We start from the raw sequence: 13,079 nt of genomic DNA on the forward strand, positions 1-13,079 counted from the left end.
GCCTGGATGTCACATTGTGTGTAGAAGTATGTACAACTTTTCAAAAGAATGGGAGTTATTTCTCTTAGACCTGGGTGTCCTAATTCAACAACCTTGCTTAACCAAACTACAGTGTTTTCCTGAAAACACTTTTGAGTGATATGATACTGCTTAATATGCTATGGCCAACCAGCATGGGAGCTCTGATCCAAGACACAAAACAAGCTCATGTTTTTTTTACAAAACAATCTTTACTGCCTCTGTGCAAAACAATTGTTCAACAAATATTTCATTTCTGGAATGTAAAACCACAAACGTCATCGTTTCAGTTTTGTAATCTATAGATACACAATGACAATGTATAACATTACATCTCTCTCTCTCTCTCTATCCAATTTAATGTCTTTTGTTCCCCATCATCTGGGGGTTAGCTTGCACATGGATGGGGGAGCCCCAGAACTCCTCATCAAGTGCAAGTCCTTTTTTGTAGCAAGAGTTTTTACGGCCCTTCCTAACGCCAACCCAAACCCTACTGCTGGGCTTAGGACATCTGCTCGACACTAAGCTCCCCTAGCTCTTGCTACCCTATAGTCAATTTGTAAGATGCGTTCCTCAAATTCCCTCGAGTTTCATGTTTGCAGCACCTACAATATTTTACAATGGCACATTATTCGGAAAAAGAAGCCAAACCCACTAAGTCGAATTTAGTGTCAGTAGAGAAGTCACATGCCATACTGTTCCTCATCATTGTCTGTCCACCCTTTTCATGTTACATGTACTTGCAAGAACTACGGGCAAGAACTTGCAATAAACTTTCTATTATCGATGAATCCAAATTTATAGAGCACCGTTTCATCACTAAGGAGACAGTTGTGGCAACCAATAGTACAGCAAGGTACAGTTGTTTTTTTAAATTATCGGTCCAGTAAATATTACCAAGGTTCACAATCTAAACATTGAAGGGGTGTGGGTTGCTTGTACAGAAAATGACATTCTTTGATACAAATGTACATGCATATCTAAAATGTGTTTAAAAATCCTAATGACAAAGTCTTGAAGTTCATTTTATGTTAAAATTCTATCTTGCCAACTCCGCATGTGTTTTTCAGAGCAATGTCGTACCAGCGACTTCTTGCTGCACTTTTAAAACAAGGTGCTAGACGTCAGTTGAAAGTGGTTGACCCCTGTCCTTCCTGCTTGTTTTCTCTGAAAATATAAAGAGCAAAATGATAAATAAGATAAAAGTAGGAATTTAATACTCTCCAAGCAGAGGAGTGGGTCCGGCAGGTTTTTGGCGTGTTTTTAGGCGTTTTTGTCGGGCTATCTACTTTGTAATGGTTTCTTTATCTATATAAAGAAACCATGACAAAGTAGATAGCCCAACAAAAACACCTAAAAACACGCCAAAAGCCTGCCGGACCCACTCCTCTGCTTGGAGAGTAGGAATTTAACCGTTATGCTCGAAAGTTAGGTAGTAAAGTAACATTAATTCGTTTTAGTTGTTTCAGGGCTCTGATCAACAATGATTTTTGAAAATCTTTGCTCTAGCCCTCTTCTGTTTTGTGGCAAATGGAAAGCATTTGATCCACCTGGTACTAATACATGTATACCCAGGAATGCCAATTTTACTTTTAAAAAAAGGCAATAATGACTGCAGCCACTAGGTGGCACTGCAGCAAAAAGACTGTCCCAAATGTGACTTAGCTAATGTACTAGTATTCCCCCTTATTCCAGTTCATGACTAGCTCCAGTCATTATTGCTCCTAGAAATGAAGGACCACCGATGTCGTCAGGAATTTCAGTTGTGTGAAAGAACTCAAAAATCCATTTTCAAAAACACTTATCAAAGAATCCCTACTGAGGAAAACAGGTAGAAATTTTTCCAGAAACTAACTTTTTCCCCCGTTGACAGCATGTGTTGGCACAGATGGTAGTGAAGACAACTGCTTTTCCCCCTCTTTCAATTTTTCTGTAAGGAAAACAAAGATATAAACAAAAAAACCTTATTGCACACTAATACTCTTGTTCAAACAAGCAACAGTGGCAAACAATTGTTGTACAGCTGATACTTCTAATGTTACATCATTTCTGAAATAACAAAATGCTCTACTAATGTTATAGTGACTTAAAAATAAAGGCTACTTTATTTATGGTTTTATATATAAAGAGGAAGAAGACAAATGTAACATCATGATCACTATCAAAACTAAACCGCAAACACAAAACCATCGCGAACCTTTCTGCATTTACAGTATTACATTTCCAGCATGATATATCTTGTACCATGGACAGGATAATACTAAATGGAGTGTCATGTTTTGTCAAGAAATTTACCAAAACTCATGATCTAATTGATCTTCCATTTTTTGCTTTGTGGTGTTTATTTGCTTTGGGGTGTTTATTAACCAACCTTACCGTCCATTGAGTCTTTAGGGGCCAAGTCCAGGTTTCCCATGCGATCCATAGTCTCATCTACATCTGGAAACAATGTACCTGAGTTGCAATGGAAAACAAAGAGTAATAACTCTCATAAATCCATATATAACCTGTGAGAACTTAACTTTCAACCTAACCATTAGGATACATGGACATGGTTACTCGTTGCAAGGTTGGAAGTGGTGATCCTAAATTTTGAAATGAAATATGTTTGTCTGAACGAAAGATTTATTTTGGTCAGGTTGGAGGCTGTCTTAACAATCGCACCAGTAATACCAACATTAGATTTAAACAACATCTTTGTTGTACTGCCACAATGGCCCGGCAGCCAAAGCTACACAGTTAAAAATACTGTAATTCACTTAATCTTCACAGTATACTAACTAGTAGCAAAATTTCACGGTGTAAGGAAAATGGACATTTTCACTGAACTTTAACTTCACGGTGGCGGCAAGTAATTTACAGAATGAATGTGTGAAGGAATCATAAATTGAATAACAACAATTTTTTCACGGTGATGATAAGTTCACGGAGCAGAGGTGACCGTGAAAACAGTGAACATAAAGTTACAGTGAAAGAAACAAGAATTATAGTATTATTAACAGTTACTGTAAAGACTATGATCGTATGCTCTAGAATATGATGCTGGCACAAATGGACCAGATGACAATCTTACTGTTTGGTTGGGTGACGACTGGAGGTGTTTCTGAACCCGCGAACGCTGCTGTTGCCCCAACTGCAAAATACATGCCATTGGGTAATGAGACTACAAAACATTGGGTAATAATTGATGTTTTATTCGCAAGTTCTTGCCCGAGGGCTAATTGCAACATGAAACAATGCTGAGTTAACAATGTTGACAAGTAGAACAAATGGCTATTCTAAGAACTACTACGGAATACAATCTACGCTTTTTCGTTTGACTTCTTTTTTTTAAGCAGTGAAAGACGAAGTGACCCACCTTTTTTGTAATGAGTGGGTTTTGAAAGGTTAACAGGGTTCTAGTTTTCTTTTCGTCAGTAAACGTTTGGAAATTGTGGTAAGTTTTGGTGGCTTCTATAGCTCTTTTCTTTCCTGATCATTGAAGGAGCAGTTTGAGATAAAAAAGACTGGTGAGAAAATGTTTTTGAATTTGTATTCAAGAGAGTACAAGTGGATTCTGTAATGAATTAATCTACAAATGCAGCGTCAGTAATCCCAGAGGTATATTCACACTTAAGATTTTAACAGATCTTAGTGTCCCCTACTCTCCAAGCAGAGGAGTCAGGGTCTGGCTGGTTTTGACGCGTTTTAGGCATTTTTGTTGGGCTTTCTATTTTGTCCCGTTTTCTTTATGTCGTCAACAAAAACGCCTAAAAACACGTCAAAAACAGCCGGACCCATTCCTCTGCTTGGAGAGTAAGTTAGAGTCTCCGGAATTATGAGAGTATACAACGTTACCAGTGTAGCTTAGATAAGAAGTGTTTTTTTCCCACTAATATCAAGAAGATATTTCCTCTTTACACCTATGTTGATCATCAGTCTCCGTGACGAATCTAGTCCAGGGTTCATCTAAAGAGGGGAACAGGGGCGGAGCGCCCCCATACCCTGACCACGCACCCCCTTACACTGGGGAGCAGATCCTCTGACAAGCATAAAGATTAGATTGACCAGGGATCATCTACTAGGTCACATGTGGGCAGTCTTCAACTGTGATCTGTCTGACAGTAATTTTGCCCCTCAGGTAGCCAAAGAATGCCCCATTTTAACTAATAAAACTCTCTAAAATTCCAAATCCTCCTTGCAATTTTTTTCTAGAAAAACCCCTGCAGTCCATGACAAAATCTCATTCTTACCCAGGCTTTGTGGAACAGCAGTCTCCACTTGCTGAGGTGTGTTGGTGGCCTTCCTGATGACGTCATCGGCAACTGCTACAGTTGCCTCCGGGCCACGGTGGACTCGCCAAACCTCCAGCACCTGGTTGGGGTGTAAATAAGATAATACGGTAAATCATACCGTTAATTACCTTTGCCAAGAAGGTCATGTTTTGCATAGCGTTTGTGTGTGTGTGTGTGTGTGTGTGTGTGTGTGTGTGTGTGTGTGTGTGTGTGTGTGTGTGTGTGTGTCCTTCTGTCAACACGATAAGTTGAGAATGCCTGGACGTATTGTCTTCATCCTTGGTAGGTAGGTAGGTCTTCTTGAGACCGCAAAATAATTAGATTTTAGGCCCTCTAGTGGCTTTTTATGGTACTGCAGATGGACTTCCGGTTTTGATATCTCATGTTCTGGACATACTATGGCCAATTGTCAATTGTCTACACCAAACTTATTGTTTTAAATTTCTATATAATTCTGCTAAAATTACAATCAAACTTGCCCAAGAAGACCACTTGGGGGACTGATAAAATCTGGTCTATGTAGACAGGTGGTCACTATAGACAGGATTCTTAATGCTTGTCTCAATTTGAAAAATTCTCTAAGAGAAAGTCCAAAAAGGGGTCAAATTGATGATGATGCAGAGATGGTCACTTGTACAGGTTTGAATATTCTTCAAAAAATAAGTTCAGTTTTTTTTAATTTTAATTTTTGTGAAGTGTCGATATGCAAATGTACGAAACGGACTTTATCACAAACCTAAAATTATTATCATTATTATTTTGATAATGATTTTATACACTTTACCTCCATCAGCTGATGCTTATGGCCCCCAAATTCCTGCTTGATGTTGTCTAATACGTCTTCTGGTATCTCTAGTTCTTTGGCTACTTCTGCGAGGATGCCCTCAGTGCAACTTCTTCCGATCCGATCAACCTTCTTCCTAATCTGCATTGATGTTATGGTCTGTGGGCCTTGAATTGAAGGAAAGAGGCTTTTAAATGTCATAAAGTACATAGTCATATAAGAGAGGTTTGTGGAAAGAACAGTCCAGGCTGTGGAACAACCTGTCCGGTCTGGTCTTCTGGCGGATAATGTACACCTTTTAGCAGGTTTGCTTTGAAACGAAACACATATTTTGATACCTAGACAAAGTATGTACAGTTCTAAAAGAACCTTTAAAGCAATAACTTCGACACATAAGTTACAGTTCTATGGCTATATCTGGGGCAAATACTGTCGTATTGCGGTCACTTGAGTTTGCGCCGAATGGCAGCCGCTCCAGATTCTTGCGACTTGCCCGGCCAAATGTAAGCTCCTCACAATTCAGCCCAGGTGGTTGCAAAAAGATACCGTAAATGCATCTAAGTTTGCATGATTTTAATTTCGCAGTAGCAAGAGAATGGAGTGTTTGCGGTTGTTTTAAGCTCGCATTTGGGACAATAATAGACAAGGGGGTAGGAGGGCAAAAAAATTTGCAGTGATTTTACGTTTGGGGCAAAGAGGTTACCGTGAACAGCGCAAACATTTCTGCATTTACAGTTAGTACAGTCTGCCCACCCAACATCAATATCAATAACAATATTAGACTTACCTGGCAGTTTGCTTAGGGCTTTGTAAAGTTGCCTATAGAATCCTTGGTCTTGTGTTTTCAAGATTGAGCTCAAGTAAGCGGGAATCTTGACGTTTTGACATTCCATTCTCAACCTTACTACAATCAACTTTCTCTTTAGTCGAGTGTCTCGGCTTTGCAGGATGTTGCACAAAAATGTTTCCATGTCGGTTACTGTGGGAGCTTCTACATTCCTCTTGATAGCTTCTAGCAGCTTTTGAGAAAGGAAGACGATTGCGTGGCGACAGTCATCTACGGACTTCTCGAGTCGTTTCACGACCAATCCCTCCCCGTCCCTGTGAGAGTCGTAGACCAGGAATCCCCAGTCGTCTTGTTCTAACTTGTCGATGACCCCTTGGATTTCTGCCTTTCCCTCGTCATCGTTGTCATCTTCATAGCAAACTGCTACGTCGTAAGCAAAACTTCCGTTTGGATCTATGTCCTCTTCCACATCCGACATCACTGCCCCATTGCTGTAAAACATGAAGTCATCATAAGAACAACATTCAAGCGCCACTAACTGACCAGTCTAACTGGTTCGGACCTTTTAGCCTAGTGGTTAGCGTGCGTGGATTGTGTGCTGGCGGGCCCGGGTTCGATCCCGGGGAGCCTGGAGACTTGCCTCTTGTGTTTCACTGGTTCCTACGCCGACCCTGCAAGTAATGGCAAAATGTGCTGCGCAGGGATATCGAACTCGGAGATTCGAGGATGAATCTTAAAAAGAAAAGGGGGAGTAGTGTAACAGTGGGGTTCAAGCGCCACTAACTCGACCAGTCTAACTGGTCTGGTACTTTTAGCCTAGCGGTCATGTCATGCGGCCTTTGAACCAGCGGGCCCGGGTTTGATCCCCGGGAGCCAGGAGTCGGTTCCTACTTGCCTATTGTGTTTCAACATGTATGCTCATTCAATATCAACTTGTAGGCACACAAAGCTTTTTTATCCATTTGACATTTCCACTACAAATTCACTATCCCTAGCCCGATGAGAATCTTTACTCTGAGTGAGATGTTCCTGTAGCTCAACTGGTAGCGGCTACACAGTTGAGCTCCTGGTCCCAATAAGTTGGTAACAAGGAGATCCCGGTTCAAATCCAGGGAGGGGCACCCTGGTTGGAGCAGCATACTTCTTTCGGATGGGACGTAAACTTGGGTCCTGTGATCGAGGAGGTGCCTCTTACACATTAAAAGACACTACATCAGCCTCATTACTCAGATGGGTACCTACTGGCTGTACTTCAGATCAAGGAGTCCTGGACATTATAATGTCCTTGTTCAGATTAATCATTATCAAACACAGCAAATTGATTATGCCTTATACTCATATTGAGTCTCACATACTTCTATCAACAGCACAGTCGTGGTTGACGTCTGGTTATTCTACTGTGGCAGCATAAGGCTTTCAATTTTATCACATTAGAAAAAATTAAAGGCGCACAACGTAACAACATGGGGGATAAATGTATAACACAGAACTTACGAAGCCGTGCAACAGTCATAGCGGCTAGGTGTTATCCAACGTTACAGGACACGACCGCACTCTACACTACAGGCACAGGCCGTATTTTGAAGAGAATAGCGAACTGAACATCTATGTTATACCAAACAGGTAAAACATATCTCCTCTTTTCGTGTTGAAGCAAAAAAGTTCGCATTTCTTTGTTAAATTTAATCCCCTGTCCTTCAATCTTCAATGGGCGGGAATTTTTTGTGACTCATATCCCAAATTAGAAATTCTACCGCGGTGTTCAATCGCCGCGGTGATATATTTTAGTATCATACAAGCATTTGAAGTCAAAACATTTCAATAAAAAACGATACTAGAGCACATACACGGGTTGATTCATAGAATAGACCTGTTAAACCTTACCCTGCTCAAATCTCCTTGGTTGTGATCTTTGTACAAACGTCAAAAACTTTCCTCACTTTCTCCCACCTGTTCTTGCTACACCCCTCCAACCCGGAAGTTTCGGCACTTTCACTTTTGACAAAGCATCATGGGTAAGACTAAGCCACTACAAATTGGGGAGGTAACATTTTCTGAACGAAGTCATACTAGTTAAAAAATCCATCTTTTCTATCATTAGATCATTGTGTATGATGATTATATACTTTATAGTCATAAATAACTCATAACATATTAAGATATGAATATGAATTGTTTAGAACGTTTTTTACAGTATCTTATTACCCCTGTTTCTAATGGATGCTTCCATTGGAAGGAGTATGGCGGGGCGTAAAAGCATCTGTCCCTTCGAATACGACTTCGTCTTTCTTTACCACGAAGACGACCAAGACGTCGCGTTTGACATCTTGGAATCCGTCGAGAAAAACTTTTCCTTCCGGGGATTCTTCTGGGCAAGGGACGCCATTCTCGGAAGGAGCGTTTTTGACAATTTGCAGGAAAGTCTTGAACTGAGCAGAAATGTACTCTGTCTTCTTACACCAAGATTCGTGGATGAGAATTGGGGGAATTTTCAGATAGAAAACGCTGTTCTGAACAGACTAGTTAGTGAGAAAAAGAAGAATGTTGTATCAGTGATGTTGGAAGAATGTTCCGTACCGCTTGCTTTGCAGGACACCCCGCCTCTAAAGCCAGGAGGACAGTGGTATTGGAGTGTACTGTATAGAAGCCTAGTTAAAAACACAGGTAAGGCCTAGGAACTTTAATGTCGTATTTTCGACAACGGTCCTGAAAAAGTAGGGTCAGTACTAAGGTAGGATATTATTTTTTCTTTCTTTTTTTTTCTTTTCTAATCAATTTCTATACAATCTTTTTTTACATTTTAGCGGAAGTGATAAATTTTGCAATACTAAGGACTGGTTTAAGTGAGATCATTTAATATATTAATAAATCTCCTTGGTAATACTATAGAATTGAGGAGAACATGTTGGAAACGATTCTAAAATGTTTTCATCACTCAGATTTGAGGTCCATGCCAGCAGTTGAACCAAAACTGGAAAAGGCTAGGGCATGTTTTTGCTAGGGTCGGTCGGGTAACCGGAAAATACAATTTTTCCTATACCTCGACTTTGCTATAAGCACTCCCCAACCAAGGTCGGCGCTGGGTTGGGAGTAGCCTGGAATCCATCCTAGTTTAGCTCCAGTTCGCTCCTCGGATACTGTAAATGCAGAAATGTTCACAGTGGTTTAATGTTCGCGGTTTTCGCGGTGAACTTTCAGCACAAACCACTGCGAAGCTTTTTGCACAGTGACCTATGACTGTAGCGCTACTACCGGTATTGTTTTAAACATGAACTTAAAACCACCGCGAACACTCCGTTTTCTTCCTACCGCGAAATAAAAACCACGTGAACTTAAATGCATTTACAGTAATATCCAAGCAGAATTCACTTTCCCGATGTTGATATTTCACCATTTAAAGTCGGCTGGTGCAGACGACTTTTAAAGACTAGTAGACATTAACCAACTCCCAACCACAGATCCTGGTCATGACTAACTCCCAACCATGGTCTGGAGAAGGTCTGGAAGCCATAGTCGGCTATGTGTGACCAAGGAGGTTTTATACAAAATCTCCTTGATGTGACAGGACTTTACTCACATCAAAATCATTAAAACCCAGGTAACATTGAATTAAGTGTGTAAATTCAAAGCTATATATATCAGTGGGTGACATCAGTTCAGACAATTTCTTTATCTGGTTAACCAGCCTTCCTTTTTTTCAGGACCCTGTCCAGTTTCCATAAGAACTTCAGCAGAAAAGGTTTTTAAAGCCGTCCAACCAGACAAAGGAAAGGCTGTAGATTTCTGCAGGAACCTGGGCGTCCCTGAGGTTGTTTGTGCGGAGATATCGGCGCACGCTGCCGGGATTCGAGCACTCCTGGTACAGGGGTTGAACTGTTGGACCAAACATGTAGGAATGGAAGGAACAGATGACATGGTAGACATGGCTCTTCAGAAAACACTAGCAGGTAATATAAGTATTTTTATAAATTTCTTTATATATAGTCCATTCCAAGTCACTGAGAGGGTTTCAGATGATATTTTGATAATTTTGAATTATTTTGAATAAAAGAATATCTACGTGACAATAGTCATATAGCAACTGTGTGGCCCAAGGGCTGTAGAAACAGAGAGGCACCATATTACACACCGAAAAGTTTTCGAAGGATGTTCAAAGACATGCAAATTCAGCATATTGTTTAAAAGGTTCTTTCAAAAGACTAGGCGTGACAGGCCGTTCAGTGTTATATAACCAGCTGCTGCCACGCCGCGTGCCTGCGAAGATGGTGTGTTATGCCGAAGGGCGGTTATACCAGCTATAAAGAGATACAGATATGACAATCAAACTGAGATAGCAAACCAAGTTTAATAGTAGGATATTGGTAGATGATCTATTGAATATAAGCTTTGAAAGGTCATAAACATTACAGTATATGATATATGGGCTGGTTATACTTATCATATAAATGCAAGATATATACTTGCAAATGCCCTTTACGAATATACACAAGTATGCAATGTATAAATCAAATATTGCAGGATAAGAAACACATTAGATATTCTATCAAAATTTTCGGTGTATAGGGCAGTGTACATCTCCATTTCTATAGCCCTTTGGCCACACAGTTGTGCAATAACTACAGCAGGGGGCTAGACCAATGGTAGCATTGTGCATTCAACTGCGTGTGTTGAGAAAGCAGTTTAGTCGTTGGTATGACCCGAGGTTCAAACCCACAATCTCATGAATACACTAGACTACATTAGATACTGTAGTTTTGTTCTTGTAATTTCTACATCCTTTCATTTGTCTGGATGTTTCATTGACTTCTTCCATCTTTCTGTATTAATATTTACAGGTGATGGCAGCCAGTAACCATGGATCCTTTCAGTGGACAACATTTGGCTCATGTGGCTAATAACTGGCCAGTTCTAGTATACTGTAATTGACTTTATCTTCACGGTAGCATAATTTCACGGTGTAAGAAAAATGGACGTTTTCACTGAACTCTAACTTCACGGTGGCGGCAAGTGATTTACAGAACGGATGTGTGAAGGTTCATAAATAATTACAACAGGTTTTTTCATGGTGACGATAAATTCACGGTACAGAGGTGACCATGAAAACGGTGAACATAAAGTTACAGTGAAAGAAACAAGAATTACATTACTCTCCAATAGGGCCAATTTGGCACCATACTTGGCAATTTTATAGCCTTACATACTTAAATTGTGCTTTTGTAGCATGCCATATGCCTTTTACCTGTGCTGCAACAGTGGAATGTAAACTTGTATTCACTCGTTTTTGTAACATTTTGTAGAATGGAAGCACAGCTAATGTTTTTGAATTAGTGATATCAACTCTGGCATTTATATGATGACTGTATAGCACACATATACATGTAAAGTGGTATTAAAAAAAGTGGGCTTAAATATCATATTCTGGATACATATGTACAACATAAAGCTCATTTGCATGTAACATCATGATGGAACATACTTGAGCCTTTTGAGTGTATAGAAAGTCTTTATGATAGTTTATGATCATTATTGCATATTCATAAACTTTGAAGGTAATATGGTGCAATTCCTTTATAAACAAGCGTACGTAGGTTTTCCATACAATTAATGTCACAGGAGTGCTCAATAAAATCCATTAATCTCCAAGCAGGTAAAAGGTTCCTTCTCATTTTCAGTGTCTTATGCGTCTTTTTATAACATGTAGTATGCCTTTCTATGCTTTCAATGTACTGAGGAAGGAGGTAACGTTGGGTAACATAAATTCGTGGGGTACTTAAATTCGGGATTTTTCGAAAACGGGGTATTTAGGGATATGTGCTAGATGCAACATCAGTAATACCACTAGAAATGCAAACTTGACAGACTAACGTATTCAGAACACTGGCTGAAAAGCTTCGATAAGCATGTATTAGAAGGCGACGAGGACAAAAACTCTCCGTCCCTTATTGGAACAGTCTGAGGGCTTCGTGGGAGAATCACACTACATCGTTGTCGGCTGGTTTATAAGACAAATGTCACATCCGCTTCCTGCTAAACACAATCATTTACAAGACAACTTATTTTCTTAAACTTGCTGACCTGCAATTGGACTCTAAGTGTGATCAATCATCAAAACCCCTCTTTGTTGCTACAACCTACGGCACGTGTATTTTCCCGCCGCCATATCATTACCCAGAATCCTGTTGTCAAGCAGACGACAAAGGTTTGTGAGGAACACTTTTTGTCTAAATGTTGCGTGTGATTGTGGACTGAGGACGATATTTTCCTCAAAGTTTGCTCCTAACACAACAAGGAATACATGGACATAGTAGTATTATCAATGCTACGGCATCCGGCTAACTTTCCATGAATAATGTACACGTTGCCATGACGGTGGATGTCGACTTTGACGTTCTATAGCTACCGACTCAACACACGGGTTGTTCCCGTAGGCCTGATGTGTGCGGTACGGCCGTTTTTTCGTGTATTTTTTTACTTGGACACGTCTATATCCATAGCACTCTCCTCAAGCCAAGGATGGAACGAATAGCTGCTGTATAAAATGTAATTAGCGGTAAGATATTCAAGACGAATCTTTTCTCCCGAATTAATGTTCACCCCTGTCCGACAGCACCGTCATTGTGCGTGCGACGGACGGTAGTTTCAAGTTGAAATATTATGGTGTCAGCAAGACTAGAGACAAAATCTACCATATATATGATTAGTGCAAAGATAGTACATGATACTGACAGAATAATAGAAAAAAAAGGATGGTTTATTGTTCTGCTAGATTGATTTCGGTCAATCATTATCGGAAAAATCCCGAATTTATGTTACCCAACGTTACATCATTAGAATAGGTACACTTATTATAGAAGAACTTTATAGAAGAACTTTATTGCACGACTACATGTTACAAAGTATGGTAACAACTATTAAACATATGCATAGTATAAAATAGACTGATACCGTAAATTTAGGAGGGTCGGCAACGCTTACGGTAAATTTTGGAGGGTCGGTAAAGCTTAAAGGCAAATTTAGGAGCGGTTAATTCAGGAAGATTGACAACGTTAAACATTGAATTGACGCGCATTCCTATTCGCACTACTGTGTTCGTCAGATACAGCCAGACGCTCCGTTTTGACTTCAGAGCAATCTAGCGTTCGACTTTCAGTGATAAGTGATACGATTGAGTTGTCAATGAGGAATTCTGTATGATAAATAACGTGCTACATACAGT

General features: G+C 40.0%; 1 protein-coding gene and 1 long non-coding RNA gene across 3 annotated transcripts; one reads left to right on the plus strand and one right to left on the minus strand.

The window, feature by feature from the left end:
- Nucleotides 1-526: 526 nt before the first annotated feature.
- LOC136424756 (uncharacterized) lies at nt 527-7,877 on the minus strand. 2 transcript variants are annotated; one of them, XM_066413402.1, is made up of 8 exons: nt 7,748-7,877; nt 5,864-6,354; nt 5,077-5,243; nt 4,251-4,371; nt 3,092-3,151; nt 2,395-2,472; nt 1,874-1,948; nt 527-1,185 (listed from the first exon to the last, which is right to left on the minus strand). In XM_066413402.1, the coding sequence occupies exons 2-8, from the start codon at nt 6,339-6,341 to the stop codon at nt 1,136-1,138; spliced, it is 1,029 nt and encodes a 342-aa protein (XP_066269499.1). In that variant the 5' UTR covers nt 6,342-6,354; nt 7,748-7,877; the 3' UTR covers nt 527-1,135. The 2 variants fall into 2 exon arrangements, with proteins under 2 accessions (XP_066269499.1, XP_066269500.1); XM_066413403.1 differs by lacking the exons at nt 1,874-1,948; nt 2,395-2,472.
- A 1,192-nt stretch (nt 7,878-9,069) lies between these two features.
- LOC136424786 (uncharacterized) lies at nt 9,070-11,506 on the plus strand. The gene is made up of 2 exons (XR_010753921.1): nt 9,070-9,810; nt 10,699-11,506. It is a non-coding gene; the product is annotated as an uncharacterized lncRNA (long non-coding RNA).
- Nucleotides 11,507-13,079: the final 1,573 nt, after the last annotated feature.

The sequence above is a fragment of the Branchiostoma lanceolatum genome, chromosome 18, assembly GCF_035083965.1.
Source record: "Branchiostoma lanceolatum isolate klBraLanc5 chromosome 18, klBraLanc5.hap2, whole genome shotgun sequence".
Classification (NCBI taxonomy): domain Eukaryota; kingdom Metazoa; phylum Chordata; class Leptocardii; order Amphioxiformes; family Branchiostomatidae; genus Branchiostoma; species Branchiostoma lanceolatum.